The following is a 15,260-nucleotide window of genomic DNA, read 5'->3' on the forward strand; positions in this document are numbered from 1 at the left end:
GAACCTGAACATAGAAGAAGAGATGAAGAAGCAAGGGTTTAGAACTGAATATTTATAAGAAGGCATAACAATATTCAGTTGTTTGGGGGCTGTGATTTGCTTTGGTTGAGAGATCACAGTCTATTAGAATTTGTAATAATCAGGTATTATAAAGTTTGTCAATTAATCATTCTTTTTCAATAAGTAAATGCAATAAACTAATGGGTTCATTTTTAACAGTCTTGTTCTCCATATCAAGATGAGAAACTAATTTCATATGCTCTTATCTTCCCTAGGCCTTCTGTAATATGAACCTGACCAAAGAATGAAATGGAAAATGTTAATAAATAATGATGTTTTGAAACACAAGTTGCTGAATAGCCATCAGATCCTCTCCATTTGCTCTGCTTGAGAAAGGAGATCTTGTGTGTGGGAAACAATAATATCTTGGCAGAATATATGTGTAGTAAATTGTGGGTAGCTGCTTTCTGTGCATCTTTGCCATCTCAATTCTAAACATGCTTCGGTATGTTTTTTTCTTCCAATGGTTTAGGCCTAGATTAAGGCTTGTCTCACTTTTGTGGAGACAAAGCAGAGTTGAATTTAGAAACAAAACACAAATACCCCTTGAACCTGCTTTAGAATCAATGTTGCACTTTGTGGTACTGTGTTTCCAATATACCCATTAAATAATATTTAAATAATACAAATTGCACAATATTTGAAAATAGCCATTGTAACATAAAATATGGTCTATGTTTTCAAATCACCTAACATTACCTTACATGCAGTATATTTCAAGAGAAGCATGTCACTTGTTCACTTGAGAGTTACATAATGATGTCATAGAAGTGATGAGCCATCACATGTCATACTTCTGTGCGGAAACTTATCTTATTTCTTTCCTAGAAGAGAGCTCATTATTTGTGTCAGGAATAATGAATCAAGAAAGTTCAGAGTAAGATTTCTGAGAAGCAGGGCCTGGGCTTTTTTCCTGCTCCAATTCCTATCATTTATGTTCTTTCTCTCCCTCCCTGTCTCTGAGTGCTGGTCCTTATGTATGCCTTATACACAGGCATACGAGGGAGGGGTGGCAAGATTTGCAATAGTGCTAAATGGACTGCTATTTAGGAGTGACCTCCCCCCCTCCCCCCGTTTTGCAAAAGACTAAAGCTAATTGCCTCTATTCGAGAGAACAACCCTAATTTTTGAATATGGTTACTCCTGACACACGAAGTAGTCCAAAGAGCTTCCGTCAATGTCAGCTTATGTTCACACAGAAAGTACGCATCTAAGAATGAACGAACATCCACTGATTAAATTGGTGCCGACCGTTGCCTTGGATGCTTTTGTAACTAGAACTGGAGCGAAGTAGTTACTTATGAAGGATCTCAACCGAACTCCTCTAACACAAATTAACTTCATTCATTTGACTGCACTCTTTTTAGAGGAATGAGGCAGGAGAGGGGATCTGTGCGAAGGATCCACTATGAAGAGGCAACACAGGACGAGAATTATACGTGAGCGTCACTCAGGACACAAGAACCCCTTTAATTCCCCTCTGGTGGCACTTACTACTATTCCCAAATCCCAGGGCTCGCACCTTTCCTTAGATGGACTCCCACTCCACCCAATTATTACGCCGTTCGGTATAAACAACCCCGCCTCCTCAGAATCTTGCAAGCCAATAAAAATACAGCACTGAAGCAAGGGGAACGAGCCCATCATTTCTTTTCCTCTCTTTTCACCCCACCCCTACCGCAAGAAGAGCATTGCTACCCCCGCCGATCCGTTCTTGCTCGGTGAAGAGATTGACGTGCTCCTCCAACCAATGCACTGGCGCTCTTCGGGAGAGCCCGCATCTCTTGCCAATGGCGTGCTCAGAGCGATGGGGTTTGGTTGTGCTGCTGGGCGAAGTTGATATGAGGCGCGTACCTCTGGCAGCAGGAAGGTGGTGACTGTGGAATGTGAACCGCTGCTGCTGCTGGCTCGTTTGGATGGTCGCTGCTGTTGCTGCTTTTGAAACCGCCTGAATTGCTCCAGACTTGGGAACAGACCCTTCCGCTTGGGTTTAGACACACTGATCCATCGCAGTTTGGCTCCTGGAGTTGGGAGCGATCCACTGCTTCCTTCTGGTGCTTCTGCTGGAATGGGCAGCTCTAGCATTGGGTGGTGTGTGTGACAGCAGCTGATCCAGCCTTACTGGGATTAAATGTATGTGGAGCAGGAGGAAGGTAAGAGCAAGAGAAGGCGGCGGCAGAAAGACGTACTAGAGCTCCTTGCTTATTTCACGCTATTTTGTCCCTACCGACAATTATCCTCTGGTGTATTGTGTGCGTCTGCTTTTCTCTAAACTCTCCCCTCCCCACCTCCAGATCACAATTATTTGGGTCTGTGAATTCTGAGTTTGAGGGTGGGTCATGAGTAACAGACCTATTTAAAGAAGAAGGCGAAAGGCGTGCGTGTGAATGAGCGAGATAGGCAGAAACAATGAAGGTGAGGTGTCTCAGGAAAGCGGGGAAAGGCGCTTACCGCTCTGAGAAATCTGCCGAGGGTAAAGGCCCCCTCTCCCGCCTAGGTCTTTTCCCCTCCCTTTCCTCACCGTTGCTCACTCTTTCCGCTGTTGAGAAAGCAAAAACTGAACGCTGCTCTCTTCAAAATCCCAGTCCGGCTTGTGTCGCTGGGGAGAAAGTATTTCATTGCTGCTCATTCTCCTGTGGTTAAAAGAACTGTGCCTTACACGGCGGAGGAAAAGGTTATCCCTCTTCGAAGCAGCTGAAGCTCACAAAAGGCCCTTTACCTTTACCCTAACCCTTTCCCTCTTTCGGTCTCTTGGCTGGAAATACTTCCTTGCTGCACCACCTCCACCCCTGTCGTACTTTCCTATTATGCACAAATTCCCCTAGGAAGAGATGTGGGGGAGGAAACAACTGTTACACCTTTTTGTCATCAGCAGGGAGACAAAGAACTTCTCTCACCTCCCTCTGTGTGTTCTGCTGGCAGTCTCAGCATAGCACTGCTTCCGAGAGATGCTGGAGGATGGCCTGATCTCCTTTAAATAAGAAAGAAAATATTTTGGATGAGGAGGGTGTTTAGAAAAGGGTGGATTGGTTTGTTTCAAGACAGACTCATGTCTTGCATTCTTGAAATTGCTTCAGCATTTTTCTGAGGGTTTAGGAAGAGAAGTGTGTAGTGAGTCCATGAATGCAGTGTGAAAATGTAAGGAATTGCATGTTCTCATTAACATTACTGCATTCAGCACATCAGTCACTACCTCATTCCTGTTTTTCTTTCCAGTGTGAATCTCATCTGAGCCCATGAAGAGGATTGACTACTTCTTAAGGAAACTTCCTTGCAATTGCTTTCTCTTATTGCCATGGTTTATGCTTGTACTCAGCCCTTAACGTGCCATTCACTTAAAATGGGATTTACCCTAGGAAAGGGATATCCAGAACATGCATCCTGAGCATTCTTCCGAATTCTTCATCAGCCATTGTTTTAATTAGGCTTGCACATAGATAATTTAGTGCAAACAAAACTACATTACCTGCCTCAGTCAACTTGAGACATCCTACTCCTGTTGAGCCTATAGGTGCATCAGCTCTTATTCAACATGGCTTCAGTGTGGAAAAGACTGCAACGTGTTGGGAAACATGCATCCAAGTTCCAGTTTGTGGCTTCTTATCAGGAACTGATGGTTGAATGCACCAAGAAATGGTAAGTAGCATCCACTGTTGGAATGAACTGCCGATGCCTGAACATCTCCTCTTCTGCCGATTGTGTCTCCAAATTGGATGAAAGGAAGCTTCAGATCTCCCTTCTTAAATGCTTTGTTTTGTACTGACTCTACCCCTGTGGGATAATTTTTGCTTGTTCACCAGGATTATTGCTATAATGTCATGCCAAGCATTTATTAGATTTGTGCAGTTTTCTTGCAACTCGATAGGTTTTCTTTGTTTTATTGGATGTCTTTTTGATGTTACCACAACAGATTCTTGGTAGCCCCAGTAATCAGATAACTAGCCCATGCCAGAAGGATATGTGGCACCCTTCCCATGACTGACTATGATTTATTTCACTCTGCCTCCTTCTGATTTCTGCTTTTGGCTAAAAATATTTAATTTCCCCTTCAACTCTGCAATGGCAACAGTCAAGATTCAGCCTCGGGAATTATCTCAAGTTATTTGCTTAGTCAGACAAGAATTCCTTGTAGCAGTAACACAATGGGACATAGTTTAAATTGGCTGGTCTGTCTTGGGTAATCAGCTGTATGGGCCTGCCCCAAACACATCTCTTCTGTGTTCCACTTCTCTTCTGCAGAAAAAGCCAGAAATGTATCATATAGCCAAAACAATCTTTTAAAGAATGCAGTCTCTTTGACCAAATGTAACATCTGTGTACTTTATTCTGTTCCACAGTATATCCAGGCCAGGATCAGGGAGAGAGTTGAGGGGAGCAGACAGTTTATGCACATAGCAGCTATAAAAAAAAATAAATTGGCTACTGGGCGGTGGGTTAACTTTTTTCATTTGCCACCCTCAGTCTGGGCCTGAGCATATGTTTAGATGATGAATTCTTGGCATTTACTGGGGAACAGATACTATGGATAGCATGAGGAAAGATCTGTTTTCTAATTGTTGCAGTCAGGGTCACTTCCTATGTGGGGTACTTTATTATATTCAGTTGTTATGTAGTTTGTTCACTTTGCATGCACGATCTTGTTGTAATCCATATAACAACTCTGTGATGTGGCAGCATTATCATCCCCATACTGCAGATAGGACTGTTTGAGCAGGGGGACCACTGAAGCTGCAATCCTGTATGATAAGTCTAGGTAGTAAATGGAGGTTACTTCTGACTAAACTTGTATAGGACTAACAGTACGTTCATGGATGTTGTGAGATTTGAGCAAGGGCCTTCTTGATCTTGGAAATGTTCTGTGAATTGTCATTCAATTGTGCAACCACCCAGAGAGCCTTGGCTATTGAGTCATATAAAAATGAATTAGATAAATAACAAATAAAATGCTTCTTTTCTAAAATTGGAGTGAGAGTTTTGAGTACAGAAAAGTGTACTGTCATGAATACTTAAGGTGAGAAGTTTTTGAGAATCTTCTGCATGATACTTCTCCAATTCATAATACTTCTCCTTGCCACAGATAAATTCAGTGACTTCACTGGAAAGCATTCCTTTCTTGCAATAGGGTTGCCAAGTTGCCTGGCAAGGCTTCTGTCCCTCTAATATATGCCTAACACACCAGAATATAGCAGGTGAACCTGTTATTTATCTTACAGTGGTTAATGGTACTGGAATCATGACAGGAAAAAAAACTTGGTAAGCCAACTCTAGGAATTATATCTTGAAATGTAACATCTTTTAGTACATTAGTTTCAGTCCTATAAATGCTTAAACATGTCATTAAACCCACATGGATGTTATGTTAATTGCTTGTTACAGGTGCAGTGCACTGATACATGTTTTTGATTTTGTGAACCGCCCAGGAAACCTTCTGACTGATGGGCGGTGTAGAAATATTAAAATAAATAAATCAGTTGTTGTAGCCACTCATTGTCTGAAGTTTTGTACAATAATGAGGGCCCATAATTTGATTCTACCATCTCTATTAGCTGTGTGGACAGAATCTCATTACAATTGTCAGAATTACCCAGCAGTGGTAAACCCTGTGTCTTGAAGTGACAGAGCCCTCAGTTCAACCAATGCATTTTAAAGTATATAGAGTAAATGTCTCGAGGTTTTTCTCTAAATTTTTTAAAAAAAGAAAAGTATTGGAATTATCAGAAATAAATATATGTTACATATTAAGTACATATGTAGTCTGATCTGTGCAGCTTTATGTGTGCCTAAGCCTATTGATTTCAAGAGATTTAGGCATGCTTCAACTCTGTAACTGGGCTGCTAACATGAACACACATCTTGAATTTCATCTGCTCTCTGTAAGGAAGAAACAGTCTTAAAATAAAATTGTTCCATTTGCATTAAAGCTTTCCATGTTCAAATGGCAACTTGGGGCAAAGCTGTGAATGACCATATTTTTGACAACAAAGTGCCTTCTTTCTGCCTAATGACTTGATGCTTATTTTCTTAGTGAACAACTTGGATCTTCTAAATTAACTTCTACGCTAGTTGAAGGCATAAAAGTGGTCCAGCCAGATATGAGGAAACTGATTTTCTGTGCTCTCTGCTTTTAGGAGAACAAGACTGCTTTGCATGATGTGGCAAATAAGGATCATGATTGGGAAACACACAGTTGGGCTCATACTGTAACTGTCCTTTTGATTACAAATCTAGTAAACATGTACTCATTTTAATGAACTGGCATTCCAGCATTCAAACAATATAATGCCTTTTTGGAGGAATAATAGGCCATTCATACATTAAAATGGCCAACAAAGAAGTATTAAAATACACTTGGGGAAAAATGGGAAATGAGAAAAGATTGTTCATGAAACAGTGGAGGCTGTGAGGGGCATGGGTTAGATCTGTTCCTTGGAGATCTGTATAGGGTTTTTTTGGTTTTTTTTTTTTTTTTGCCAAAAGTATGAGCTAAACTTACAGAAAACCAACATTGCATTTTATTTGTATTTCTCAATGTTAAAGAATTCCTGTATGTACAGTGTCAATAGGAAGCTACTTTTGCATTTTTTCCGCATATTGAATGGATTAGCACTTGGAAGAGCTTCATCTTTTTTGTATAGCAAAAGACTTTTTCTGTCTGTGTTTTCTATATGAGGTTTCTTTTTTTGGGGGGGGGTTAATGTTTGTCCCTGTTAACTATATATTTTACATTCCCCCAACCAAGTTTATCCTGCCATAATTGTTGTTTTTATTAAAGCTAATGCATATTGTTGCCCCAATTGTTTGTTGAGAGACTCTTAAATCTTGTGTCTGTAGCAGGGGTTGCTCTGCTATTTGAGATCATGATAAAGGATCTACCAACATAAGCCTTTGCTAGCAATAAACATTCCAGCAAATGAATAGCTGATCTATGCCCATGGCTAGTGTCATGAGCTCTGCTGTGCCTTTGAAAATTTGAGGATCTGGCTGGTATTGTCCAGTATATCTGAGTTTATTAACTTGTGAAGAACAGCTGGAGGGCCATCAAACACTTTGGTAAGTATGTTCATCCTGTTACTGCATATGCAAGTCTGTGGAATGGGGATAAGTGATTATTTTAGGAAGAATAAATGCTTCCTGCTCAGTTCTGTTTTCTGGCCATAAGGTCCTCTTAGCTGCTCTGGGCATTTGCTAGAAAGATGGCAAGTAAGCATGTTTTTGGTCAGCTTTTGCTTACAGAGTCTCAGTGCAGGAATTGAGAACTTCAGTTGTTGCTTTTCTTCTGGTGGTAGCAAGCAACTCCCACTGTCTTTACTTTTCTGTAGGCATTTTGCATTCCACCAGGGAATCTCAATGCATAATTTATCTAGGAATTGATAATGAATTCCTGTGTTTCATGATTAAACACAGCTCAATGTATGTGCTGTGTACCTTATGGCTTCCCCTAAAGCACCTAATATAGCTTGCTGTCCTCTGCTGCAGTGGAAGATGATTCTTACTTCAATACTGTTGACAAGACAACAGCTACAAGTCTAGTCTGTTTTGTACATGGAATGGGGAGAGGCACCATCTTTAAATAAATCTTGTCCTTTGCCTCTGGCAGTAAATGCTTGTGCTACAGTTTTGATAATTATTTATATTCTGCCTTTTTCTTTTCAGGGAACTCAGGACTGCTTACATAATTCACTTCCCCCTCTCCTTCCTCCCAATTTTATCTTCAGAACAACATCCTGGGTGGTATGTTGGGCTGAAAGTTTGTGATTGACCCAGAGTCACCCAGTTTGCTCCATGGCTAAATGGGGACTAGAATTCAGTTGTGTACTCTTAACCACTCCATCACACTTGCTCTCAGAGGATAATTTGAGATGCTTGTAATATGCATCAGAGGTGTACTACTCACAAAGAAAATTCAAGTGAAATAGTGCAGTGTGTTTGTATTGAAGGACAATCATTCAGAATGCCTATCCTGTCTTCAGTGTTCCCCCTGCCTTACTTTCTTGGTAATTCTGTTGGCTCAAGTAGTGAAGGTTTTATTCTTTATATGTTGCATGCTTGTGACAGTCTGCATTTGGGTTGGGTGAGTCTTCATACCGAAAAGAAAGAGGTGCTAATTTTAAAGCTGTAGTTACTGCCAGTAGATACGGGAAGGATAATGCTGTGGGGAGGGTAACTCCAGTGAGTTGACAGAAATGGAATCATCACCTAGAAGCACCACAACTCCACAGCAGCTTAGTACATGGGGAGACAGGGTGTGGCTACAGCCAAGGACCAATATGACAGATATCGATAAGCAACCTATATGCAATGCAAACTTATATGCCAGTGATTATTATATGCCAGTGTTTATGTGATCTGCCATGTAATTTGCCATGTACATGAGTTCAACTGAGAAGACAACAGACCGTTTTTTCCATGTTTGGAGCTTTGTGGCTCCATGGGAATAAGAAGTTGTATGGATGTATATCTTAAATACCTGCAAAGAGGCTAGCTGCAAGTCAATTTGCTATATCCCATCAGGGCCTACAGTCATGCAGAATGGGCAGCTCTTAGGTCTGTTATGAATAAACCCTCATTACTACAGACTGCTGAACATAGGGGTATTTAATGGTAAAGCTTTGGCTTAAGACTAGCAACTATTAACCCTTGGAAGATGAGGTTTGCAAGCAAATTATTTTTTTTCAGAAGCTGGTGCTACCTTTAGTCATACAGGCTCTAGTTCTGAGACAATGTTGTGAGAATTTGTGCATCTGATGAACAGTAAGCCACTGCATCTTGTAGTGGCTTCTGTTGGCCCAAGTTTGGACACTTCAACAGTAAGCCCTTCCTGATTTTCATCATGAATGTAATACTTTCATAGAGATCAGTTATTGTTTTCACATGATCTGTTTGGAACACATGGTTGAGCACTTGATGTATTTGAGCTTATCATATGGTTCTACTATATTTCTCCCACATACAAAAAGACAATGTATCAAGTAAAACATGCTAGAAAACAGGGAAATTCCTTGTCAAGTGGGTGTCAGTTCCTTAAGTCAGCCAATTTGCCCTTATATTGGCAAGCTTATGCTGTCTGTTTCTGTTGGAATGTATTTTCCTCAGCTTCACATAAATTGCAATGCTTCTCAGTGCTGCCTTCTGAAAATAGGCTTGTTTCTTTTGTACAGTTGTTCATGATAGGCTGCTGTATAAGCTTAAAATTTGGCATTCTCAAGGAGTTGCAGAGAGATGTTTACCTTCTTGACATTTTGCAGAAAAGAGTTATTTAATCTTGATTTTTATGATAGTGGATCTACTAGCTGTTTGGGTGTTAAGAGAGTACCCGGAAACTGGTAAATCATAAATGCTACATGCATGGTGTAAGCAATGAGCTTTCTCATGGGATGAAGAGGGTTGCCTTTTACTATTTGTTACGTAGATAAGTTTAGGGTGTCATATCTCTTAATTATATTTCTATTCCCTCAACAGTTTTTAATGGCATATGTATATTACTGAGTTGCGATCTGTAACTGCTATTATTTATGCCATTTTGGTTCCTGTTTGAAGTTTTAGGCTTTTTCTTTCCTATATGATAATGGGGTTGGAGGAGGGCTCCCTGATTAAAAATCAGTGTGTACTACACGCCCCCCCCCCCCCCCATTTTACTACCCCTCTGAATTAGATGTATAATTAAGGAGAACCTGCTCTTTGAAAAGATATTTATTTCAACTATTTGTATCTACTGTTCTGCTTAACAGCCTCCCAAAATGGTAGATGATGAATGGAAATTAGTAAGAAAGCATAAAGTAAATCAGGTCTGAGTGGCCCTTGGAAGTGATAGGCATATCCACAGGACTGGGAAAGAAATTGAACACCACTGCTTTTGTCTCCGCTGAGTTTTAAGAACTGCATCAGAATGAAAGAGTGGGGTATGGGTGAGATCAGCTGCTGTAGTCTGTAAGAGGTGTGTTTGCAGTTTCCTGAACTTTGTACTTTTTGGGGCAGCTGTTTCTGGTTGTGTTGGTTATTAATGCCTCAATACATTAGAAAGGCATGGTGTATTTTGCTTTATTAATAAGAAATAACTAATATTGAGTTATAGTGGTTGATATTGCCTATTTGCTAATGAATTTAAAACATTACAATTGTATTATCAAATTACATTGTTTGAATTGTGTTATTTTAACTGATAGTATGCTTTTTGTATTAACGCTTGTATTGTGAGTTGGTTTAGGCACATTTTACAGAAAACAAGCATATAAGTTAAAGTTTATGATAAGTAGGCTTAGTGTCACACACACACTAAGGTCTTAAGCTATAAGTGTTGTGAAATGTGAGGTTGTAGTCATAGAAATATTAGAAACAGAGCAAGTCAGAAGGGGCCTCCCAGGCCATCAAGTCTGACCTCTGACTTGAGCCGGCTCCAGTCATGACATGCCTGCCACTGTAGTCCTAAGGATACACACCTGTGAGTAAGTCTTGTTCTCATCTTGTTCTCATATTAAGGCAAAGTGCTATTCTCAAAATTGGCTGCTAACCTCCCAGAGGCTTTCTCAAATTATATTTTTAATGTACTGCCAAAATAGCTTCCTCTTGACAGCTGTCACAGTATTTTCCTCATAAATACCTTGCCTCTACCCCACCACCCAGCAGGTTCTTCACTGGATCCTGCAAACCCACATTTGTTTTCCTCCCATTGACATAACCAGTTGCACTTGTATACACTAGTACTTTTGCCGCATCTCACTAATAGAGAATATGCTCCTATTTATGTATACTCTGCCTTTTTTGCTTTCAGGAAACTCAAAGCTTATGTAACTCTCCTCCTCCTCTTAGTATTATACTTATAACAACCCTGTGAAGTAGGTTGGACTGAGAATCTGTGATTGGCTCCATGGCTGAGTGGGGACTAGAACCCAGATCTCTTGTGTCCCAGGCCCACACTCTTAACCACTGCACCACATTCGCTATCTCTTTTTGTTACATTTTGCTTCTTCTCAGCTCTGCTGGTTAAAGGTCGCGATCCTTAGCATGCTCACTTTGAAGTAAGTGAATGGAATCACTGGAGTTTTATTACCAGGTGATGTATTTTTAGGGTTAGGGCACAAGTCTGCTTGTGCAGGCCTTCCTTTGTCTTAGTTAGGAGAATAAAGCTTGTCCACCTTTTCCCAACCTGGCACCTTCCAGTTGTGCTGACTGGGAATGATGGGTGTTGCAGCCCAACATATCCAGAAAGCGCCAAAGCTGCTATGTAACAAGACTTAATGTGTTCAAAATAGTTCTCATAACTGAACCAAAGGAAAGCCTGGATAAGTAGATTTGCCCCTGAAATAGAGGGATAGTTTAGAAATGTGATCAATCTGAAGCAGACTGGCTTGGATTCTGAACTAAGCTAACATAAGGATATTAATGGAAGGAATTTTGCCCATCTAATCAACTTTGCAGCTGATTGTGCTCCCTAAAAAGCCTTCCTGAAGGGTTGGTGGGCCTTCTTGACAATTGTGGAATGGAGAATAACGCTGGTAGACAATATGGGGAAAATAACCCAACATTGGGTGGAGGTTAGTGTAGCTTTGCCACCACCCTCTGTGAAGTAATTTCAGTGGGCATGGGTGGTTGTATGATTTTCTTCATTCTTTGCAAAAGGAAAAAGGGTGGGCTATAAATATAGTAGTAGTTGTTGTTCCTAGTCACGAAGTCGTGTCCAACCCATCGCGACCCCATGGACAACCTTCCTCCAGGCCTTCCTGTCTTCCACCATCCCCCGGAGTCCACTCAAGCTCACACCGACTGCTTCATGGTATCCAGGCAGTAGGCTAGCATATTTGTAGGGTCCCCAAGTGACCACACACCATTAGAAAATGGGAAAGGTACGATGTAGTGGTTTCACTCATGATACCTGTTAATGTAGTACAGGTAATTTTCAAGTGAATGTAACAGTTAAAAGCATCTTTCTGAAAATTTACTAGCTGTAAATTTACTAGCTGTAAATCAGAAGACTGGTCTGCTCATCATGTTTATTTCTGTTGTAAACTGTCCTGGGACTATTGGATTGTGCGTTGTTCTTAGTTGCGAAGTTGTGTCCGACCCATCGCGACCCCATGGACAACATTCCTCCAGGCCTTCCTGTCTTCCACCATACTCCAGAGTCCACTTACGCGCACACCAACTGCTTCAGTGACTTCATTCAGCCACCTCATCCTCTGCCACCCCCTTCTTATTTTGCCATCTATTGTTCCCAGCCTTAGGCTCTTCTCCAGGGAGTCCTTCCTTCTCATTAGGTGGCCAAAGTATTTGAGTTTCATCTTCAGTATCAGGCCTTCTAAAGAGCAGTCAGGTTTGATCTCCTCTAGGACTGACCAGTTTGATCAGTCCAAGGGACTCGCAGGAGTCTCCTCCAGCACCACAATTCAAAGGCCTAAATTCTTTGGCGCTCAGCCTTCCTTATGGTCCAGCTTTCACAACCATACATTGCAACTGGGAAAACCATAGCCTTGAGTATATGTACTTTTGCTGGCAGGGTGAGGTCTCTGCTTTTTAGTATGCTGTCTAGATTTGCCATAGCTTTCCTCCCAAGAAGCAAGTGTCTTTTAATTTTTTGGCTGCAGTCCCCATCTGTGGTGATCTTGGAGCCCAGGAAAATAATATCAGTCACTACCTCCATTTCTTCCCCTTCTATTTGCCAAGAAGTGATAGGACCGGATGCCATGATCTTAGTTTTCTCTCTATCTCTTAGAAGATAGAGATAGAAAATGGAAGAATACTGAGTGTAGTAAGATGGGAGAGGAGTGTACTGAAGGGATAAGAAAGTGTTTGCAAGTCAGCTGATAAGTTGTGGGGGCGTATATGAATGCAAGGCAATAAAAGTGAAAAAGTTCTTTTGTTCAGGGCTCAGACTTTGGGTGGAGACACCTCTGGGCCTGGTGCCAATAAAGCTTATTTGCTTCACTTCTACGCTGTGGTCCCTCGATACCTCATTTTCCTGTAACACAATCTTAATTCCAACTGGTGATACATCTAGTCCCGCCTTTCTCATGATGTGCTCTACATATAAGTTAAATAGGCATGGCGATAGTATACAGCCTTGCCAAACTCCTTTCTCAATTTTGAACCAGTCAGTGGTTCCGTGTCCAGTTCTCACTGTTGCTTCTTGACCTGCATATAGGTTTCTCAAGAGACAAATAAGATGGTCTGGTACTCCCAGCTCTTTAAGAACTTGTCGCAATTTGTTGTGATCCACACAATCAAAGGTGTTAGCATAGTCAATGAAGCAGAAGTAGATGTTTTTCTGGAACTCGCTAGCTTTCTCCATGATCCAGCGTATGTTGGCAATTTGATCTCTAGCTCCTCTCCCTCTTTGAAATCCTTCCTGTACTTCTGGTAGTTCTCGGTCCACATACTGCTGGAGCCTAGCTTGTAGGATTTTGAGCATAACTTTGCTAGCATGTGAAATGAGTGTAATGATGTGGTCGTTTGAACATTCTTTGGCATTGGATTGTGTAGGACGGGATAAAAATATTCCAAATAAATAAAACTCACTGAGTGTCTATATGCCCATGCAGCTTAACTAGCACCAACTGTGAAGGGGCAGGCAATATCGGCATGTTTGGGGAAGATGGAAGCAAGATGCTGAGGTTTGCTGAACTGGGAACTATTTGGGTGGGGGAAAGGGGGGGGAAAAGACCCAGAGGCATAGTAGCCATGGAATGGTGGCTCATAGATTTTTATCCACCCTTCCTCATGAATAAACTTAAAATAAGTAAGATTTGGATATTTTTAAAGCTCTAGCTTTCTTTAAAACTCTTAGGAGAGAGAGAGATCATTAATATCAATATATAATGCCAATATGTGCAATGAATAGTTACACACGTACACACACAAGTGCTACTCATACAAATGACTGAGAATCACAGAAAATGTAAGTTCTGTTTGTGGAAAACTGCTGCTCCACTGTCATCATGGGTTTCCTTTATAGTGATAACTCTATAAGCAAAGCTGCTACCAATTTTTTATTGCAACACGTACTGGGAGATTTTAAAGTGCTGTCAACTTCTTCATGTTGTGATCTAATACAGTACTTATATGAGAGACCTGAGTGCAACAAAGGAACTCCTGATACATACATGGATTATGAGTTAACATTGACTTTCATTTTATTCAGGGTAACTCTTATTTTATTTAATTTATGCTATTGAGTGCCCTGGTTCTACCTTTAAAATGGTAGACGTGCTTTTGTCTTATGGATTCTCAGAAGTATATGATTCTCAAGCCTTGTGTAAGTTTTTTTTACATTAATAATGCTAATCTCATTTTAATGCACTTCAAGCATCACAGATATTTAGCTGATTAAAGGCTTTTGCTATCAGATGTCACTGAGTGATGTGCTGCATATCTTACTGTGACAAGAAGGAAACTTTTATGTGTTTGCAAAGTGTACCACTTGACCTTCTGTTTAAAAACCTGCTGGATAAAGTTGTCTTTATTGTTTTAGGGCATGCTGCGTTGTTTAACTTCTACAAGTTACTTTTCTATTGCATGATTGGTTTTCAGACTAGTATATTTTCAATTATTATGAGATAATTACTGCAAAATATTTGTCTGACAGTGCAAGGGCCTTCAGTTGTTTATATGATTTCAAAAGCCTTGGGTACAAACATAGTCCTGTGTTTAAATACTTTAAGAAATGTTCAGCTAAGTTGCTGAACTCTTGAAAATCTAACTTAAGAAGTATGCAGTATCTTGCACAAAGTCTTTGAATTAGGCACCAGAGCCTAGGTGAATTTCCCATCCTTTATACCTATTCCTCTTGGACAGGGATGGGCAGCTTATGGCCCTCCAGATGTTTTGTCTTAATCTTCCATCAGCAGTGACAAGCACAGACAGTTTGAGGTGTAGCTCAAAACATTTGGAGGGCCATAAGTTGCCCACTGCTGCTCTGCGACAACAACAGAACACATCTGCATGTATAGCTCTTTTGCTTTCCAGTAGCACACAGCACAGAAGTTAGGTAATATTTTCAGAGGAGATGGTGATATATTACTTATTGTCAGCAACTTAGATTAGTGCAGGTTTACACAACTTTCACTCTACCAAGCAAATGTAGCCCACTTTGGAACTTGTACATGAGTACAGAAGCAATTAAGGCCTTGGGTAGTCCAGTGATTTTATTCTGCAAATCAAAATAGCACTTGTGGAACCCTGTTGGACAAGTGGTTGTGCGTTACATTTTT

At 40.7% G+C, this 15,260-nt stretch overlaps 1 protein-coding gene across 1 annotated transcript in view; it reads left to right on the forward strand.

Moving 5' to 3' along the window:
• The first annotated feature begins 1,890 nt into the window (after positions 1-1,890).
• EHBP1 (EH domain binding protein 1) overlaps positions 1,891-15,260 on the forward strand; it is a 333,031-nt gene continuing 319,661 nt past the window's right edge. Inside the window, exons 1-2 of the mRNA XM_044454620.1 lie at positions 1,891-2,213; positions 3,277-3,696. Coding sequence (XP_044310555.1) covers positions 3,593-3,696 — 104 coding nt within the window. The 5' untranslated portion in view covers positions 1,891-2,213; positions 3,277-3,592. The remainder of the gene's footprint in view (positions 2,214-3,276; positions 3,697-15,260) is intronic.

This window comes from Varanus komodoensis, unplaced genomic scaffold (assembly GCF_004798865.1).
Source record: "Varanus komodoensis strain SLA01 unplaced genomic scaffold, ASM479886v1 scaffold7_3, whole genome shotgun sequence".
Taxonomy (NCBI): domain Eukaryota; kingdom Metazoa; phylum Chordata; class Lepidosauria; order Squamata; family Varanidae; genus Varanus; species Varanus komodoensis.